Below are 20,585 nucleotides of genomic sequence, written 5' to 3'. Positions count from 1 at the left end.
GAGGGAACTTCCCAAACCAACGGAACTTGGAAAGTGGGGAGAGGATGGCATTTCAAGACTAGGGCGTTGGGGAGGACGGAAGGGAGTGGAAAAAAGCATTGCAGCTGTTAAATGACATGTAAACAGCTCCGGCATCAGTGAACCCTCTCTATGCTGAGTAGTCAGGTTTCACACTGTTAACGCTTGAGGACATACAGTTTGAGACTTTGGTTCTCAGTATTTGGTACCTGTCGATCTAGTCTTGTCTCAGGAGAGCAGGAAGCAGATCTTCCCGCTCTGTCGCACTCAGCACTGTACTGAGCAGGCCCTGTGAACAGAGCCCTGTTGTAAGAAGCTGAGGTTAGGCCAAAGGCTCACTAAGCCCCCCAAGACTGACTTCCTAGCACAGGCAGCTCCTCTCCGGGGGGTAAGGGGGGGGGGGGCGGAAGCTGGTTTTGGTTTTCTTGGTAGAATCTAGACTTGTCATCTGATTCTTAGGGATCCACATCCTCATTTGTGAATAGTACCTTATCCATTTGTGGTTTTTCAATAGAGTGATTCCCCTCCCAAACCATGAGACGTGGAGGGACTCCCCCTCATCCTCTCCTCCCCCCACCACCACCCCCGCCCATGCTGGGAAGAAAAATTGTGCTTTTACCCTTTCTCTGCTGGGATCTGTAGAAAACACAGGATCAGGGATGCCTGGATTTGAAAGGCTCCCTGTGTGATCCCAGAAGGATGGAATAATTTAGCAGATTACATTTTTTTCATTTATTTTATTATGAAAAGAATGCATTTTTTTACTCCAGTAACACAGATGTACCCAAAGGAAATGGTGAGAGCCTCCTCTTACAAAATGTAGCCATTTTTATTGAACTGTCTTCTATCCTTAAACATCTCATGTATAGGTAAACCCCAAATATACAAAATGTGTGATTAAAGAATGTATATTCATATACAGATCCTTTATTTTTTTCCCCACAAATATTATCCCATACATATTGTATAGCACCTTGTGTTTTTGTTTAACATAACATGGATATCTTTCCATAACAGGTTACCTTAAACATTGCTCCTACTTCCTGATACATTTCATTCCTGATACGTTCCGGATCATACACATTTCCTAAAAGAATGCAAGCCTCAACGTTCCCCAACGTAAGGGAGTGTCTCTGAAGCCCAAGCAGGGCTAAAATGGTTGTGAGGTTCTCCATCATAGGATTCCCTTCCTTTCAAGGGATCTTGTCCAATACCTCAAGAAATCATATGGCAACAAGGGAGCAGGATGAATGAAAAAATTAGTTGAGTGCGAGACACAGCTGCCAGGATCATAGGACTTCCTCAACATATAAAATCCCACCTGGCCAAAACCTTTCAGCGAAAGCTCTGGGAAAATGTTCAGATTCCCTGGGCGACTTCCTGTTCGCTGTTCCCTCTGCTCAGAATTCTCTTTCCAAGACTACAGGGGCCCAGTTACCATTCACAGCTCAGTTCAGGCTTCTCTATCCCCCTGGAAGACTTGGCTGCCCCTTACTTCTGGTGTCGGCCGGGCGCCTAAGAAAGCCAGTTTCCCACCATCAAAGCGCTTGACTGCGTCTGTTAGTGTATCTTTCTGCTGCACTGAGGACCAGGACTGGGTCTTGGCAGCCTAAATTTGCTTAGTGCTGGAGAGCAGCATGCACTCGATGAACGTCTGTCGAGTAGATTATCAGACACCTAATCAATTATTCATAATGCGCCACCCACATGACGCTCTGGGGCTCTCCAAAGACCAACACTGGAATTAAAATCCCGCTGCTCAACCAGAAGAACGCCCAGAGTTCCTAAATCTGGAAACTTCTTTAGGGAATGTTCCCTTTAGGATGCTAGTACTTAGTTGGACGAAGGTGGGGGGAGGGGAGCTGCCCGGGGGCGGGGCAGGTGAGGCAGGCAGATTTTTTCTTTATAGTCTATCTCTGATGGGAGAGAAAACGATTCCATTCAGCCCAACACCCACTGGATCTTGATTTTGTAGTTTCACCTTCGGGAAATCAGTAAAAGGACTGAGGATATTAATTCAGTGAGAAAAGAGTGCAGCCACATGGCCTATTTCACTGCGGATAAGGTTAGGAGAGGCCCTCCCTTCCGAGCCCGGATAGCTCAGTCGGTAGAGCATCAGACTTTTAATCTGAGGGTCCAGGGTTCAAGTCCCTGTTCGGGCGAAGGTTATTTTAAATTCCAGAAACAGATTTGAGATTGTTAACACGACACTTAGAGAACAGGTGAGGGATCATGCAAAGCCCACTGGGCTCCCTTCCGTGCTGGGCGGGAGGGGCACCACCCCGCGGGCCAGACTGGCCGCGGACTTCGCGCATGTGCACAGTGCCTGATTACGAGCCTTCCACGCTCAGGCTTGTCTCTTCCAACTTTGGAGTGTTTTGGTGTCTTTGGCTGCTTTTTTCCTTGAAACTTCTGTGTATTACTTTTATATACAAAAATCTATAGACCCACAACCAATAAACTGCACCCCCGTCATTCCCGACAGCAATGCTCCTGACAGTAATTGCGCAGCGTTTGGCCGGGAGCACTTGTTGGCGCCCCGTTTCTTAAAGGCGCGGTGAGAAAGCTGAGGTTCCAAAGATTCTTTCAGATAGAGACACGTGCTTCTGAGTCACATTTCCGGCTGGGAACCATCCTTTACCAGATTTCTGACGCGCCCACGAGGGTCCCTGGCTTTTGGGTCTGGCTTTGCAAAGGTTTTTGAAGGCACGTCTGTCGCCCAGGAGAAAAACTTGCGAGCCTGGCGCGCTGACCACACTGGGAACTGCAAACAAACACTACGGAGCCTAGTGTGCGGTAGTGCGGGGCATTCCACGGCTCCGAGCTTCCCGACTAGGACTAACCCCCCGAACCTTCCCTTTCCTGTACCACCGTAGCCTCCGCCAAGCGCGCGCGCTGAGACCCGCACGGCCGCTGCGCAAGCGCGAGGGTGAGCACGCGCGCAAGAGACCCGCTTCCCCGCAACAGACACACAACCGCTGCGCACGCGCAACGGTTGGCTCGAGCTTTGAGACCAGCACCGGTGCTGCGCAGGCGCGCGCGGGGGCCCTGGGCGGGGCTCTACGGAAATGAAAGCACCCGAGGCCCATTGGGAGTCGGCAAAAACCCTGCCGAAACCCGGGATCGAACCAGGGACCTTTAGATCTTCAGTCTAACGCTCTCCCAACTGAGCTATTTCGGCGGAGGCAGGAGCTCTCGCTACCCTGTTAAGGAAATTTAACAGAAAGAAACAAAAAAGAACTTTCTCTTATTTCCTCCGCCTTTCCAGTTCCTAATTACGTTCTGAGGTTTGGAGAACAGTGAAAATTCATCCCTGTCATATGAGGAGGATTTCGCGTTCTTCCTAATGCTTTCTCTACCTCTCCCCAGAGCCCTAAAAAGAGTAAACGGCCACTTACTAACAAGTGCCTACTGTGTTCCCAGCCCATGACTTACGTGGTCTTATTCGATCCCCACCCGCCTCATCCCTGCCGTAAGGTTGATTTCTAAATGAAATAACTGATTCGCCTCAAACCATCCAGAATTGAACCAGAGCTGTCCAGCTCCAAAGCCCAAGAGGTCTTGGTCAAAACAGATGTTAGGGTTTGGGGTTTTTTTGTTTGGTTGGTTTTGGTGTTTTTGTTTTTGTTTTTGTTTTTTTTTCTTTTTTCTCACTTTCCCCCCCTATGGGGAAAGGCAGAGGGAGTGAACTTGAATTGAGGAGGGAGGTAAGAACTAGGAGTCCTCAATGCTCTCCACCCCTGTCCTCTCCTTGCCTCAGCCTGCTCTATTCTTGTTCAGTCAGGAAATAATTGGAGCAAAGACACTTCACTTTTCAAGGTTGCCAAAAGTGCACTTGATCACTTTCCAAGGGACTCCCTCAGAGAGAAGAGGATAAATTCGAGTGTCTGCCACAGCTCCTCGCCTTCTCTCCCTGGGATGCCAGGTTGGCCCCATGATTCAATTTCTTCAAGAAAATAGCCTGACTGGCCCAACCAAACCACTCCGGTCTTGCTGTCCCTTCAGCACCTATCAACCAACACAAATCACATGAACATGTGCTTATGATCTTGGGCATATTGGGAGTATGTTTCCTTGAAATGGTTCCTTAACGTGTTTCCATATGTATCCGTTTTTCCTCCCTAGATTGGAAACTCTTGGAAAGAAAAATAATGATGGTAACAGCTACAATATTGAATGCTTACCTTGGGGCAAAACTCTACCAAGCACTGTGCATGCCTTGTTACTCATTTAATCACACGTTCATAAGTTAGATGCTATTGCTCTGATTCCCTTTCTTCTGATGAAGCTGCGCTTTGGAGACGGAGCTAATAATTGTGGGTGTGTGTAGGCACAGCATAAGGCGCTCCAGCGTGAAGGGTGAAGGCCCTCCCTCCCTCTTGAGTGCTACCTCCATCCGGGTCCTCCACTAATCAGGACTCCCTGGGGAGCACAGTCCATCAGCTGGGGGGGGGGGGGAGGGCAGCTGACTCAATCAACCTACACTCCCATCCTGCTAAGGAGATCAAGATGGACTTTCTTCCGTTGCCTGGCAGAGACAAGAAAGGCTCAATCTCTAGTGAAGCAAGGACGTACCTTCCCCTCCACCTACCAGGGAAATTAGTTTTAGTCTTTCTCTTTTGTCCACAACCCAACTTCCTCAATACTTCTCAGGAGCCGAAGGCTTCCCTTGTTAGACTGTAGTCAGTGCGAGCTGACTCTTTTTGTCTTTGTGACACCAGGACTTGTCCCACCCCAGCCCCTTGAAGGCACTCTTTCCAACACGCACGTTCTTCCTCCCACGGCAATGCTGCCATCTCCGCCTCACTTTCTCCCCTGTGTTCAGGGTCACACTTGGGGTTGGGGAGGAGAGAGAAGACTTCATTTGGAGAGAAGACTGCTCTATTTGGTGTTTCGGTTTCTAAATGGCCTTCTCTTCCTTTTCAGCGTGCAGAAATATTCTCTAGAAGGGTAGTAAAGTGGCATGTAGGTGCAGGAACCGTGCAGTAATCCCGGACACCTAGCGGGAGGGAACCCCAGAGAGAGGGTCAGCGGGGACCGCCCGCAGGACAGCGAAGCAGGACGGTGACCGGGGGAGTCCAACGGACGTCCTGAAGCATTCGTTCCCCCTTCCTGTGAATACCGCGGTAATTGGGACCTCTGCGGCCCCGCCGGTGGTTGCAGAATAAAGCGGTGTATTTAATTCCCTCGAACAATGCACTGCAAGCCTCCCAGGGGCCTTTGCACAAGGGTTTGCAATGTGTGTCCTCGCTGGGACGCGGCTTTTCCTCGCAGCCTACAAGCTCCAGGATTTTACTCCCTTCTCGGAAAGCACCCGGATAACGAAAGCTGATCCTGAACGCTTGTTCTTGTTTTTAAATTATTAGGAAAAAGTTTTGCGTTCCGCCCGAACAGGGACTTGAACCCTGGACCCTCAGATTAAAAGTCTGATGCTCTACCGACTGAGCTATCCGGGCTCACGGGAAGTTCCTCCCTTCGGTGCATGAAGACTCTGTTGTCGTTTGCGCTGCGAGCTAACAGCACCGCCCAGAACGAGCTCCCGGATTCGTCCTTTGTGTGTGACTAATCCAATTCCGGCCCACGGACCCCGCGGGGACGGGAGGTAAAAAGGAGAGCGTGCGGGGACGGTGTCAGGTCGTTCTTTGGCAGCTGAATGCAGGTTTCTTAAATATAACAAAATAAAACGCGCCCCCTTTTATTTAGAGACTCCTTGGCAAACATGAATCTTCAGTTCTGCAAAAACCTGAAGAGGGAGGGGAAGCCATTGCTTCACTGCACACACACACACACACACACACACACACCCCGGCCCACGCATGTCTTTGCCCTAAAAGCAAAGAGCACAGGCTCGGAGACCACAATTCCGTGTTAAAGGTGGCAGGTGTCCCTTCTTCCGAGAAGCACCACTTCGCAGTCCCTTGTCCTCAGGTGCCCACCTCAAAAGAAGCACAAAGCGGAGGAGCTTAAAGAGGCGACCAGGGCTCGGGGGAGAAGCGCTAGCAGCTACCCTGGACCTGGGCGCAGAGAGCGCGCCCCCGCCCCCTGCCCCGCCCCGCCCCGCCCCCTCAGGCTCGGCCTCTGCGCACGCGCGCTCCGCCCTGCGGGGGCAAACCCGTCTCTTCACCAGGACACGCTACTATTTGCACATTACAGATGCCCTGCTGCCTTTCGGTTCTCTGGGTCTTTACACACGTTCCCTCCAACTGGCATGGTACCTTCCTTTCACTCCTTCCCCCTCGCCCGTCAGTTTAACTGTCGTCCTCCCTGGGTAGCACCTTCTGGTGACCAGCACCATCCCTAGCTTCTCCTTCCCTGCCCTTGTGGATCTGATGGGGAAAAAAACCAAACCCTGACCTTGAGAGGGAAAAATCATAAGATGGCCCACAGGACTGATAGGGAACTCCAGGCCCCGCCTGAAGACTCTCCTTCTGGGGTCTTCTTCCTGCCCCGCTTGCCTCGCACCATATTGCCACTAATGCGGAAGTAGCAGACTGTACATTGTCCCCCCATATGCTTATGCTGGTGGCTCGGATCTTTGGAGAGACCGTCTCCCCTGAGCCCATCGATGTAAATCAACCTCCGATCCTCCAAGCTCTCCGAGTGCCGCTTGGTTCTTCCGTCAGCGATCCAGCCTGGTTCCGTAACAAATCTACTACACCCCAAACCTTTGGGAGCCTCATAACCAGTGCTTTAATAGAGGAATATTCAAGTGCTTTGTCAACACACATGGACAATTAGAACGCGGGCAGAGTAGAACGTGGTAGGGAAAAAAAGACATTAACTGGGTAGGTGGATGGCACCAGGGCAAGAATGGTGATTCAGGCAGACACCCTGTATTCTCTGAGCGTCTTGCTTGGATCCCAAGTACTTCCCGCAGAGATCCTCCTTCTCTCCTCAGGCTGGAAACTGGGGAGGTCCGCAGTGAAAGAGAGAGATTTTAAGAAATTGGCCCACAATTGTGGGGGCTGGCAAGTGCAAGGTGGGTAGGCCGACAGACTGGAAATTCAAGTAAGAGTTGATGTTGTAGTCTTGAGTTTAACTTCAGGAAGGCAGCAAGCTGGAAGCCCACGCAGGTTTTCTATTTACCAGCTTGCAGACAGTGCCTTCTTCATCAGACGACCCCAGTCTTGGTCCTTAAAACCTTCAGATGACGAACCGAGGCCCAGCCACATTCCAGAGCATCATCTGCTTTACTCAAAGTCTACTGATTTACATGTTAGTCACACCCAAACACCTTCACAGCAAGCAACATCAGGACTGGTGTTTGGCTAAACAACCGCAGCCTAGCCAAGGTGACCTATAAAATTCCCTGTCACACATGCCAACGTACATCATGCAAACTTGGAACTACCCAGTTTATTAATACATCATTTTCTTTTCCTTCTTTTTGACCATCATTAGATTTCAAGAGTCCCTCATCAAAATGCATCCTTCCACCCAAGAACCCAAAGATGTGGGAGACAAAGCCCCTCATCAGCTAGCATATTGACACAGATGAACAGAAAGGGGAGGGCATATAAATAGGTTCCAAAGCAGTATTTCTCCATGTTGCCTTTCATCACATCTAGGGTTTTTAGAATATGAGAACTGAATCACCATTCTCTCTCCCCATGTCCCAGCCTGGCACCCAGCCCAAAAGAAGCATGCCTAAGTGTATTTTGTTCCATTGCACTACCTTGAGTTGAGTGACTCATCATCTTAACAAGTTATAGTAATAATAATGACTATCATCATCATCATCATCATCCAGCCCAGAGCCTCCAAATTCCCCCTCTCCTCCACCCCCATCCCAGGCTAGTGTAAACAACTCTGGAAGCCTGGGTCAGGTTGGACGGTTTGATTCCCTGTGTTTCCTGGGAATCCCTGCTATGGCCTCCTCTGATGGTGATGGTCGCAAACCCATTTTGTGCATTTTGAGATTTTGAGAATAAGGAACTACCAGTCTGTTGTGCAAATCCGGATCATCCTGAGTAGTTTCTCAGTATAATTGCGGGGGCGCGGGGGGGCAGGGGGCGCATCGAGTTCAGAGCGTATGTATGTGTATGTGATGTCCAACAGCAGCTTGTGATTTACCAAATAAAAATTTAGTTACATTTAAGCTTCTGGGAAACGAGTGTGTACTTCGTATGATCCACGCAGTATTTGGAACATGCTTATACTAAAAAAAACATCTGTCCTTTCTTTGAATTTCAAATTCAATTGCGTGTCCTGGAATTTGATTTGGTAACCCTGCTGTAGACGTGAACCAGAGAGGGCTGCCCATACCACCGCACCATCACCACCACCACCACCAGCACCCAAAGCTGACCTAGGTGCTTGTTTTTGTTAAACCAGGTGGGCCAAACCGAAATCGAAGATTTCCTTGGCGGAGAGAGAGCCCGGGATGTCGGCATCCCCATCGAGCCCCGCGCGCCCCGCGCTCCGCGCCCCCGCGCGTGGCAGCTGCGTGGCCGTCAAGCCCCCTGCGGAGCCCGGGCGCGCCAGAGGCTCCGACCCGCGGGGAAAGGTTCTACCTCCAGCAGCTCCCGGAACGTCGCTGGAAACAGGAAAGAAGAGAGAGGGCTAGACTGATCAAGCAAGCGAGAGTTGTGTAGTACGTGCGGAGAGCGTGGTCTCAGCCAGATCCAAGGTTAGGGAAGGGACCCTGACTTTAAACTGAGCAGTTTAAAAGCAACGACATATACTCCTTTTCGGTTTCCCATTTCCTCCCCTCCCTCCTTTCCTCCCCTCCCCCTCCCAGAGGGGGAAAAAAGGCCAGTCCCTCCGTGCCTACACCCCAAGCTCGTGTGCTTGGAAGATGCCCCCCAGGGTGGCAGCCTGGGATTCCTTCATTAGAAGACGTGTTCTGCTCCCTGGAAAGGAGCTGCCACTGGCAGTGACCTCTAAAACCACTGCCGAAACCCGGGATTGAACCAGGGACCTTCAGATCTTCAGTCTAACGCTCTCCCAGCTGAGCTATTTCGGCAGCTTATAAAAGCTGCTTTCCGTATTTCCATAATAAAATAGTATTTGTTCCGTTGTCACAGAAGAGGTCAGAATAGATTCAGCAGGAGGTAAGCATCTAGCAAATATTATAGAGGTGATAAAGCAAAGCCTCCCCGTGTATGAGCTAGAAATGACAAATAATTTTACATTTCTCAGTTGTTTGGACTCAAGAAACGTTATGGAACTGAACAGGATGGCCATGTGTAAAATGTGACTCTTCAGTGTCACCTCCAGATGAGGTATGCGTAGAGTCGCGGCATCTGTATGTTAAAAGCATTGATTTGCCAAACCTAAGTCGTGAAAATATGCCTCCGTTTTTGTAACCCCACCTGGACATCTTTAAACTCTCAAATATACAGACACTGTCAAAACATGGGATTGGCTGAGACTCTCTCAAACTCTAAGAAGCAAGCTGTGGTTTAATAATATCTCCTAATAGGTTAATTTTATTCCACCTATTTCATAACTTTGCATCCCTAACATTCACATATATAAAATTGAGCTAGCCCTAACGCTAACTGAATCAGGCTCTCTGCAGAGGGGGCTCAGGACTGTGTACTTTGTAAATTGACCAGGTGAAATTTAATGTGCAGCCTCCCTCAGTCTCACAAAAACTATTACCAAGAGATCTACACTTTCAAACGCTTACCCAACCTCTTCATGGGGACATCCAGCTCAGAATGTCCAAAAATGAACCGTCTTTCCCTCTAAACTTACCTTTCTATCACCTTCTGTCTGCATTTCCCGAGGCAGAAAAACACAATTTCCTCCCTCTCTGCTCACCACCCATAATCAGACCCAAGTGCTGTTCATTCAAGTTCAGTATTTCTGGGCTCCCTCCACTTCTCTTCATCCTCACACCTTCCCCAACCTCTTCATTGATCTTCCCACCTGTAATTCACTTTCCACACTGGAACCCATCACCCTGGTTAAAAATCCTGCACAGGCTCCCTACTTGAGAGCAAAAATGAAGACTTCTTTCTTCAGATAGGATATAGCCTTCCAGAAGCCCCTTGCTCTCTCCAGTGCCAGATCAGTGCTTTCTCCTTGACTCTGAAATCCAGCGACTCACGCAGCCACTCAAGCTCAGGATGCTTTCCTACACTGCTCTTCATCTTTGTCCACGCAATGTTCTATACATTGCCCTTCCCTATTAAACCTCTCATCTCAGATACATTCTCCTCCTTCTAGAATTCCTCTCCGACATGTCTCCGTCGTCCCCCCGCCCCTGCAGGCTGGTGGCCCTTCTCCAGTGCTTTCACCAGCTCTTATTGCCTGTTTGTCAGAGCTCTTTCTCTCCACGTGTATCCTTAATGTATGTTACATAGCAGACTGGAGTCGATGCTGAAAGAGAAGGAAGAGAGAGAGGAGAGAGAGATAGGGAAGAGAAGAAAGAGAGAGAGAAAGCAAGCCATATCTCAGGGCCAATTGTTTTTTTATTTTTTATTTTTTTTTTTCAACGTTTTTTATTTATTTTTGGGACAGAGAGAGACAGAGCATGAACGGGGGAGGGGCAGAGAGAGAGGGAGACACAGAATCGGAAACAGGCTCCAGGCTCCAGGCTCCGAGCCATCAGCCCAGAGCCTGACGCGGGGCTCGAACTCACGGACCGCGAGATCGTGACCTGGCTGAAGTCGGACGCTTAACCGACTGCGCCACCCAGGCGCCCCGTTTGTTTTTTGTTTTTTTTAATGTTTTTATTTATTATTTTTGAGAGAGAGAGAGAGAGAGAGAGAGCGCATGACGGGGAGGGGCAGAGAGATGGGAACAAAGCTTCCAAAGCAGGCTCTGTGCTGACATCAGAGAGCCCAAGGCAGGGCTTGAGTTCATGAACCCTGAGCCACTAGATCATGACCTGAGCTGAAGTCAGATGCTCAACCGGCTGAGCCACCCAGGTCCCCCCCCCCCCCCCCCCCCCCACAGGTTCTTCATTAACTTTTAAAATCACCTGGTTAAACTCAGATGTGATCTCTGCAAGGTTGTTTATAGGAGATTCTGAGCTCTTTAGTTCTTGCCTTGAAAGAGACCTCATCTGGCCACCCTGCCTCCTTCCCCTGAGGGATCAGTGCGAACTGAAACGGTAGTAGGGAGGAAGGCCTGAGGAGAATAGAACTACCCATTACTTTATGAGCTTGGAAGGGAAAACCATGAGCTGCTTGGAATGCTTCCCACAGGGCAGGGCAGATCACCGGGCAAAAGCTTTATAAACTTTTAGAAGCAAGCTCTAAATTTTGACAGCAATCTTAGAGTTTCACAGGGTATACACCTTACAGTGAAAAAATTCCAAAGAAGATTTTTCTACACCTCTTTTTAGGGTTGGTTTTCATTTATCTTGCTGAAAGTAGAGTAGGCCCTTGCAATGTGTGGGACCTCAGAGGTCCCTGACAAGTGTACTCATTTGTACTTTTGCTGGGTCATTTTGAAGCATGAGTGAGTATGGTAGACCCTTCGGGATCCACATCCCAGCCAATCAGGTCACAGTAGCCCATGAAAAGACTAAAGAAAGGATCGTTACTATGTTCCAGCTACATTTGCCCCTTTTGGATGAAATTGTGGAGCACAGTGCTATTCAAGATTGCCGGATGTAGGTCTCACAAGTGCAAGGGTCTACTGCAATGTTTTTAGCTTGCCAGAAAAAAACCTGGTAAGTTGCCGAATTACCGTCAAGCCCGGAAGTGTGAATCAGGCAAATGACTTGAACAGATGAGTGGCCTTCCCAAGAACCAGGCTAGAACAATCCCTGGAGACACAGCTCATTTTTGTGGACTTGAGAGCCTTGGGAAATCAAGGAGCCTAGAGGCTGAACTTCAAGGTTGCTCTTTCCTGCAGATGGACCTCCAAGGTGGCACTCTCCACATCACTAAGCCTCTGCATAATATGACCTAATCCAGGAGGAAATGACTTAACTGCCAGCTGCCTTCCAACCCACTTTCTCTTAGGACACAAGGTTGTAGGGGGTCACAGACTCAGTGGTCAGACAACCCAGCTTTGGATTCGAATGACTGTGACCAACCATGCGCTGTGTGACCTTGGGTGAATTTAGGTTTTTTTTTTTTTTTTCCCCAGTGCCTTTCTTCATATTCAACACGACGATTCTAACATTTACCTCTTAAAATTGTGTGTGAGCCAGACAATGTTCAGAATCTCTAAGTTAGCCTGCTGGGCCCAGGAGCAGATGCCCAGTCACAGGACAGGGCCCAAGCCTGCCCTGATGTGCAGCCTATCTGGGTCCTTTGATTCCTTTGCCCACCTCCTCCCTGCCCTGAACTTTACAGTGAAAACCTAACCAAGCCTTTTCACAGTCCTAATGCTCTCCAAGGCCTTTAAATCAATCCTCCATTGCTTACGTTTCAAAGTACAGAATTGAATCCCTACATGAAACAGCTAAGAATCTGAGAATCTAAATGGGCAAGAGAAATTACATTCAAGAAAACTTTTATTTTTCGGAGGTGAAACAGGCTCAACATCAAAAGCACTAGACGCGATTCCCCTATAACCAAGGTGGGACACTGACGGTTACATGCCATCGAAGCGGAAGGGCCTGTTGAAACTTCTCTGCTGTCCACGGGCCCTTGAGAATGTTGCCAAATGGTTGGAACGCCTAGAAACCCGTGCCCCATTCTTCTTTCAATTTCTCGCAAAGATCAGCTGCCCGCTTCCCAAGAATGAACCAGCACTGGGCCAGTCCTCCAGGCCCTCCTCCACCACTGCTTCCCTGGTGGGAGTACAAGTGAATCAGACAAACGATATGACTTTTTAAAAATTATTTAATTTAGTAGTTTTCTTGGAAAAAAAAAAAAAAAGGCAAAAAAAAAAAAAACGAAAATATATATAGTTTTGTTTCAATGCGACTTCATTTCACCTGAAGGACTCAAAGCTTCTCCATTAGCAGGAATCTGACTGGGGATCAGGCTGGAAATGTAGTGCAGATGGTGAAGGAAGAAGGGGAGGGGCGGGGGGGATAAAGCAGAGCTGTTCAGTTTGGTTGAGGAATCCCCGCTCTGGCTGAAGTCCCCTGATTAGGCCACAGCCTTTACAGGCCTCCTTGCAAGAAGGCCCAGCGCAACCCCGTGCTTACAGTGGGAATTGGGGTCTTAGAGGAAACTCCCCGGCGGCTGCCCCTTTCTCAAGTGCATCACAGATAGGAAGGGAGGGATGGCGAGGAAGGAACGGGAGTACTAATTTGTCTAGTGTAAATCCCATTTCCGTGCAGGGATGGCTTCCTCTGGAATGATATTTCCCCCAGGACCCACACTGGCTGAGGCTCAGCAGTTAAGGAACAGAAACAAAAAACACTAACAAAAAGCATACAAGGAAGGCACCTCAATTTGTGATCCTCAACCAAGGGTGGGCTGCACAGGGGTAGATCTCTGAACAGGACAGCTAAAACAAATACAGAATACAAAATGAAGGAAGCCAAGGCCCGACAGGCGTGGTTCTCTCACCCACCCCAACATGACGGCACTTTCGGCCCCACATCCTGGGAAGAAGTTTCTTTTGGGAATCAGCTGTGTGTGCTGCGATTTGGACAGAGGCAGAATTAAACTGGAAATCACCGTCCTCTCTACCCACGCTCTTCCTAACAGAAGAAGGAAAAAAGGCGGGAAGGGTTAGGATTTCATTTTCAAGAGTCAGGCAATCAGGAGAGCAGAATCTAGACAGCAGTGGGCAGGCACTCCATGACACAGACCAGGATCGAGTCCCTGCTCAGTAACTGCCAGATGTGACCCTACGCACGTTCTGGATCTGCCTGCCCCTAAAAGACGGAAGACAGGGGAGGCCCCAGCCCACATCAGTGTGTCCAAGAGAGAGTCCCAGGGAGACAAATGATACCAAAAAAACAAGATTCTTAATGGGAAGGAGGAAGATCAAACAAAAAAAATTAGATTTTTCTCTACATATATATAATATACAGGTATTTAACACATTATTTGAGAGGTGGCTCCAGTCCGTAGGGCTTGAGAGATGGTGAAAACTTTTGTTCCAAATTAAGTCCTTCTCTCAAATTCTGAAGGATGTCAGAATAGGGCAGGTAGTGCTTTGCTCTGCACGGGGGCCCAGACCCAAACTGGTATCGTGCTGAGAGAGAGGGAGATGGGGGTGGGGGCAAGAAAGGCGATGAAGGATGGGGGTGAGGAGGAACGGGGACGGCAAAGTGACTAGCGGTCTCTTCCATCCTGCTTTGTGTTCTCAGAAGTTCTCGGCCTGACGAAGTCCAGAAAACTCCCTTGTGAGGATAACGTGACCCTCCTACCAGCCACCAAAGCGGCCTCCGGTCGCTGTCAAAGAGGGAGGACCGCAGAAGGGTATTTTATGTAAGATAGAAACTTCTAAGAATGTCACTCTGAATATTCCAACCTTACAGAACAAGCCCCCTCGCCAGCGTTCCGATACCGCAGTTACCTCTGGGTGGACACGCCATTAAACTGACCCCGTCTGTGACCCCGCCTCGTAACGCCACGCCTAAGCTCCACTGCAGTCATTCTCGATGCCTCCGTTGGTAAGTCTTATGTGCTTCCTCTCTGAAGGAACTTCTAAATTCAGCTCTTGCTCTGAACAGCACCAAAAATGCCCCTGAATCATAATCTCATGCGGACCTTGGCTGAGCAGAATACTACAGGGGAGGGTGAATGACGTCATCTTAAAATGGGGGCAGAGGGAGAAGGAAGAGTCGAGAGTACTTGACTTTGCAGAAGGGCTGTAACGCTAACTTTCAGCCACTCACCCTCCCCCTTACAAACATAGGTATCTAGTATGTCGATTTCAGTTTCAATCAGCTAAGGCAACCAGCCAATCACCACCACTGGTGTCTGCTTCTGGTGATTGATTTGGAAAAAATGATTGGTTAAGACAGACAAACTGGAGGAAAGCGCTTGGTAAGAGTCACAAATGCCAGCTTTCCCGCACATCCTCTGTCATTTTCTCCTTTGGATCCTCCTCCTTTTTGTTGCTGCCATTTCAGAAAATGTCCGGGCATGAGGTCCAGTCCTGTTTTTCTTTACATTCCCAGTATCCTCCCCTATAAATATGGGTTAACTCCTTGGTAACAGGGTCCTTCTTCCGCTCAAACCACAGTGCTTTATAGGGATCGTACGGTGTGCCTAAAGGGAAAGCGGGGGGAGAAAGCGGAATGAGAGCCAGAAACACACGGAGTGATTCTCCTCGCATCAAGAAATAGAGTAGAAGGCAGGTTCGTTACCATCCTCTGTGGCTTTCATAGCTTCTGCTTCTCTCTTCTTCCTGGAAAGTCTTTGTTTTTCCTCCAGGCGCTGCTTCTCAGCATTGGCTTCATCCCAGCGCCCGTTTTCCATCAGTCTCTGGTCGGGCCGCAATCGGCTGTCTGTGGGGGCAGTGCCACTTTCCCAGGCATTGAGCGTGAGAGCGAGCTCTGAGAAGTAGTACATGTTTTCTGCGTTCTTCCTGCAAGTAAAGGATGGGGAAGAGAAACGGTGATGCCAGAGCCCAGGGCCTCGTTAAGGAGCAACAACCCAAAGACGACCTCCCCGAAGCTCTTCTACAGATGGACAGACTCTAGGACCAGGTCAGGCTCCCCTAGTTAAGAGACCCAGACTGGACCATCCCCCATCCCCTCCCCTAGCATCACTTGTGCCAGCAGTCTGCTGGGCTTGTGCTGTGCTCAGCGGAGATTAAGAAGAATGGAAGGGAACATTCTGCTAAATGAACTTTCTTATTCCTATTTCCTTTGCTTTCTTTTTAACCTGTTCTGGGATAATCTTGCTGTTATTATACACTGACAGGAGCATGACAGGAGACAAATGGCCTCCGTCTTCATTCCTAATTCCCGTATATCATCTCAGAGACCTTTAGATGGCCACTGGGTCTCAGGCTAAATTGTTTTTTCTTTTAATGTTTTTTTTAACATTTTATTTTTGAGAGAGTCAGAGCACAAGCGGGGGAGGGGCAGAGAGAGAGGGAGACACAGAATCTGAAGCAGGCTCCAGGCTCCAAGACATCAGCACAGAGCCGGATGCGGGGCTTAAACTCACGAACTGTGAGATCATGACCCAAGAGGAAGCTGGACACTCAACGGAATGAGCCACCCAAGCGCCCCTCAGGCTAAATTGTTAACAGGTGGTAGGCATCTTTCTCCTCCAGCCACTTCTGAAGAGGTTTGTTTGTTTGTTTGTTCTATTTTTGAGAGAGAGAGTGTGAGTGTGGGAGGGGCAGAGAGAGAAGGGGACAGAGAATCCCAAGCAGGCTCTGCACTGTCAGCACAGAGCCTGACGTGAGGCTCAAACTCATGAATGGTGAGATCATGATCCGAGCTCAAGTCAGACACTCAACCGACCGAGCCATCTGCTTTTGAATAGTTTTGCTCTAAATTATAAATATTTCTTGGCAGATGTGACTTGCTTTGTTTCAGCTTTCCTGACAAGGCACACTACAACTCAAATCATACAATGACCACCTTCTGGTTATCTCCAAAAGTTCTGATTTCCCTGGCTGATCCCTCACATAATTCAGTGGGAAGGAAGGCAGAAATGCCATCAACACTGCTCCAAGGTTGAGGTCAAAGTGTTACCTGGAGAGCCGGGATATGGATACTCACGGTAAAGGGTTCCTTTTCCATAGCATGACCCTGCTTTCCTCTGCCTCATGGCCTCTCTGTCGAGCATCACCCCCATTTTCCCCAATGACTGGTTGTACTTTGAAACAATCCATTTTTTCATCCCATGTCCCCAGAAGGGCAAAGTGAACTTTTCCTGATGGATCGGTCACTTCCCCGGTCACCTGCAAGGGTGGGGAGCAGGGCTTTGGAGTACGGCAGTCGGCGTGATGTAGCCTCCCTGACTATTCTGGCAACCAAAGTCCTAGAGTAAATATTGGTTAAATCCTGCCATGGCAAACACCGTGGAGCCACCCAGATTATTTTGGTATACTTTTCTGAGCTATGTAAAATAAATGGCCATGAGCCGGGCTTCATCATTTTGTGGTATAGGGATTTTTGTTGCAATGATATATGCAGGGAAAGGATCTGACTGGTACTTGGAATTATGGTATTTTCTCCTCCCTGGAAGTCAGACAGCCACAAGCAGATTTAATCCCCGACTCTTCTTCACTGTCCATCAAAACTCATGGCACAATTCCACTGTGGTGGTGACGCAAGACTCGCACTCAGACCTCACAGAGGTCAAACTGCCCATCCTTCTTCCTGAAATCCTTTTACTGGCCCTTCCTCTGTGCTTCCCATTTCCAATCTCTCATTGCTCTTGACTTTTCCTTTCTTACTCAATGTCTTTCCCAGAAAAGAAAGGATTTGGTTTGGTAATGCAATCTAGTCTCCCTTCTTGCTGACTTTCTCCTTTACCTCTCCTTCCCTGCCGCCCTCCCCCTCCCCCCACCCCTGCCAAATCACCACATACATATTTAGGAGATGTAGATATATGTATGTTAGACTGTCTATCCATCCATTATCTACACCAACCCCAAAGGAGCAGACTTTCTAAGAGATACACGCTCAGGAAAAACATTTAAACTCAACTTTTCTTACCTTTCTTGCTACATCACGAGAGAAGTAGCTATAAGGAACAAATTTAAGATTGCACTTGTCGCCCGTCTTGTGATTCACAATATCAATTTCACCCGACTAGAAAACAAAAGGCATCATGGATTGATTTCATTTATTTATTTGTTTATTTAATGTTTATTCATTTTTGAGAGACAGAGAGAGGGGGTGAGCGGAGGAGAGGCAGAGTGAGAGGCAGACATGATCCAAAGCAGGCTCTGTGCGTGCTGATAGCAGACAGCCCGATGCAGGGCTTGAACTCATGAACCGTGAGATCATGACCCGAGCCAAAGTAGGTCACTTAACTGACTGAGCCACCCAGATGCCCCTTATTTATTTTTAATGTTTATTTATTTATTTTGAGGGAAAGAGAGTGTGCAAGCAGGGGAAGGGCAGCAAGAGGGGATCCCAAGCATGCTCCGTGCAGTCAGCACAGAGCCTGACATAGGACTTGATCTCACAAGCCGTAAGATCATGACCTGAGCCGAAATCAAGAGTCAGGCACTTAACCGACTGAGCTACCCAGGTGCCCATGGCTTGATTTTATCAGTCCCAGGGGATCTGAATGTCTGCTAGACCCCATGCCTCATAATTCCTCACTTTTCCATCTTACACTCTCGGACTCCCTTGCTTACGGCTTCCGGTCTCAGCTGACCCGAGAAGCCATGGAACCTTGGTATTCAGAACCTTGGTATTCCAGGTTGGGATCAGGACCAAATGACTTCTGGTTTTCTTTCAATTGTGTGTCACGTTAGGTGGCCTATGATATGCCCCTCAGCACATATGCTGATATTCACATAACGGTTTGCCTTTTCCAAACCAGGCCCTTGTCAGCAAACTGACAAGTAATTAGATGTTATTTTAGTACAGTTCTTACACTTGTGTATTTTGTTAAATACTTTTCAATCTCTACATATTTGTCATGGGTCTCCAGTGATACAGTAACTCTTTGAGGACAATGTCTTATCTGATTTTGTATCCCCAAGACTAGACTCTGCCTGGCAGTAAATGTCTGATGAATAATGAAAGGATGAAGAGTAGGAGCGGTGTTTATTATTTTCCTGTACTTTCATAGTAGCCGACACAGTCCTGATAGAGCAGTCATTGAATGAATATTATAAATTGGTCATTTACAAGTAAGAATTTGTGGTATAGAAACTCGGGAAGGTTGGGGTGGGGCTACTGGCTGAGAGCAATTCGTTGGGAGAGGTGGGTAAATCAGGGGCAGGTTCAATCTGGGGCAAGTTCACATGCCCTGGACACTGCAAAGACGTACCTAAGAAGGTATTCTTCTGAACTTCAGTACATTTTGGGCACCTCTGCTTACCTGATCTATCCACAACTTGCCCACGATAATGTTGTGCACCGTTGTGGTAACTTTTTTCCAAGTGTAGTGGTGCCCAGTTGCATGGAAAATACAGTGGATGCTACCTGGAAACAGAGAGAGGTACACAAATTAAGCCAAATGTTAGGATAATAGCATCACTTTAGGTACAAATAATAATGGATTAACTTTCTTCTATTAATATTTCTCACTTTGAAAATAATAAACCAAAAAGGATTTATAATTTTTTTTAATGTTTATTTATTATTGAGAGACAGAGCGTGAGTGGAGGTGGGGGGGCGGGGTGGGCAGAGAGAGAGGGAGACACAGAATCTGAAGCAGGCTCCAGGCTCTAAGCTGTCAGCCCAAAGTGGGGCTCGAACTCACAAACCGCAAGATCATGACCAGAGCTGAAGTCAGATGCTTAACTGACTGAGCCACCCAGGTGCCGCTATAATCTTTTTTTTAAGTTTATTTATTTATTTTGAGAAAGAGAGAGCACAAGCAGGGGAGGGGCAGAGAGAGAGAGGGAGAGAGAGAATCCCAAGCAGGCTCCACACTCGGTGCAAAGCCCGACACAGGGCTCAATCTCACGACCCTGAGATCATGATCTGAGCCACCCGGGAGCCCTAGGATTTATAATTGTCTTAAATATTGGAAGCACTGATTGATTTTTTTCACCTGATTTTTAAATGTATGAATAAAATACACCTAAATGATGACAAACGCTGATAACTGATAGGGCTTAGCTAGGAAGCAACATTCTGCAATTGTAGAAATAAAAATGAAAGCAAAAGCTCCAATTCTTTTCACCAACTCTGCCTGCCCAGACCATCTGCAAAATTGACAGGAACAGGTCCAATCTGCCCCAATATGAAAAATGAAATAGAATTGTGGAAAGGAGCACACACTGGTCGTCAGGACTGGGGGCCAGGCCCTCTTGCTAGTCACCAGCTGTGTGACCATAAGCAAACCACTCTTCTAAAGGCCTTAGCAGTAAAGAAGGTGTAGTGGATAGAGAAGGGCTCTGGAGCCAGGAAGAACTGGATTCAATCCTGGCTCCACCACTCATTGGATGTGTGATCCTGGCTTGTGTAACAAAGAATTGGTCTGGTCTTCATCCATGGTTCCTGGGAGGGAACCTCTAAACCTTTGGAATTTCCTCAGTAATAGTAACGTCTGTGTTATTCATGGGGGCCCTGATAGTTTATGCCAAAGAGCTGACGTGGTGGACCCCTAGATAGCTTATGCTCAAGATGAGGCCAGGCCAGAAAGGCCAACCATGTAATTAAGAGACTTGGGGCTTTGAATCACTTGAAATCAGCCAGACCCCCCCAACCTCCTGGGAATGGTATTCCCTTCTCTGTAGGGAGGGAAGGAGGCCTAGATATTGAGTTCAGTCATGTGGCTGATGATTCAGTCATGCCTACCTAATGAAACCCTAATAAAATCTCTGGACAACGAAGCTTGGTGCAGCTTCCTCGTTGGTGAACATATCAATGTGCCAGGAGGGCTACGTGCCCTGATTCCACAGGAGAAGGCATGGAAGTTTATGTTCACGACCCTTGCAGACCTTGCCTTATATGTCTCTTCATTTGGCTGGTCCTGATTTGTACCCTTTATAATAAAACTGTAATGGTAAGAACAGCATTCCCCTGGGTTCTGAGTCATCTTGGCAAATTATCGAAACTGAAGCCAGTTGGTCAGAAGTACAGATGGCCTGGGGACCCC

General features: G+C 48.3%; 1 protein-coding gene and 4 non-coding genes across 5 annotated transcripts in view; 1 reads left to right on the top strand and 4 right to left on the bottom strand.

The window, feature by feature from the left end:
* Window positions 1-2,107: 2,107 nt before the first annotated feature.
* On the top strand, window positions 2,108-2,180 carry TRNAK-UUU (transfer RNA lysine (anticodon UUU)). Its single transcript has one exon. It is a non-coding gene; the product is annotated as a tRNA-Lys (tRNA).
* A 946-nt stretch (window positions 2,181-3,126) lies between these two features.
* TRNAF-GAA (transfer RNA phenylalanine (anticodon GAA)) lies at window positions 3,127-3,199 on the bottom strand. The gene has a single exon. It is a non-coding gene; the product is annotated as a tRNA-Phe (tRNA).
* A 2,202-nt stretch (window positions 3,200-5,401) lies between these two features.
* Window positions 5,402-5,474, bottom strand: TRNAK-UUU (transfer RNA lysine (anticodon UUU)). Its single transcript has one exon. It is a non-coding gene; the product is annotated as a tRNA-Lys (tRNA).
* A 3,436-nt stretch (window positions 5,475-8,910) lies between these two features.
* On the bottom strand, window positions 8,911-8,983 carry TRNAF-GAA (transfer RNA phenylalanine (anticodon GAA)). Its single transcript has one exon. It is a non-coding gene; the product is annotated as a tRNA-Phe (tRNA).
* Window positions 8,984-12,752: 3,769 nt separating this feature from the next.
* The window catches only part of OSBP (oxysterol binding protein), a 35,866-nt gene continuing 28,033 nt past the window's right edge, over window positions 12,753-20,585 (bottom strand). Inside the window, exons 11-15 of the mRNA XM_049646066.1 lie at window positions 18,858-18,961; window positions 17,516-17,611; window positions 16,574-16,755; window positions 15,203-15,423; window positions 12,753-15,104 (exon numbers count right to left, since the gene is read on the bottom strand). Coding sequence (XP_049502023.1) covers window positions 14,962-15,104; window positions 15,203-15,423; window positions 16,574-16,755; window positions 17,516-17,611; window positions 18,858-18,961 — 746 coding nt within the window. The 3' untranslated portion in view covers window positions 12,753-14,961. The remainder of the gene's footprint in view (window positions 15,105-15,202; window positions 15,424-16,573; window positions 16,756-17,515; window positions 17,612-18,857; window positions 18,962-20,585) is intronic.

The sequence above is a fragment of the Panthera uncia genome, chromosome D1 (genome assembly GCF_023721935.1).
Source record: "Panthera uncia isolate 11264 chromosome D1, Puncia_PCG_1.0, whole genome shotgun sequence".
NCBI classification, from domain to species: domain Eukaryota; kingdom Metazoa; phylum Chordata; class Mammalia; order Carnivora; family Felidae; genus Panthera; species Panthera uncia.
Note: the sequence above shows the minus strand (reverse complement) of the source record. Positions and strands in the feature narration are given on the sequence as shown.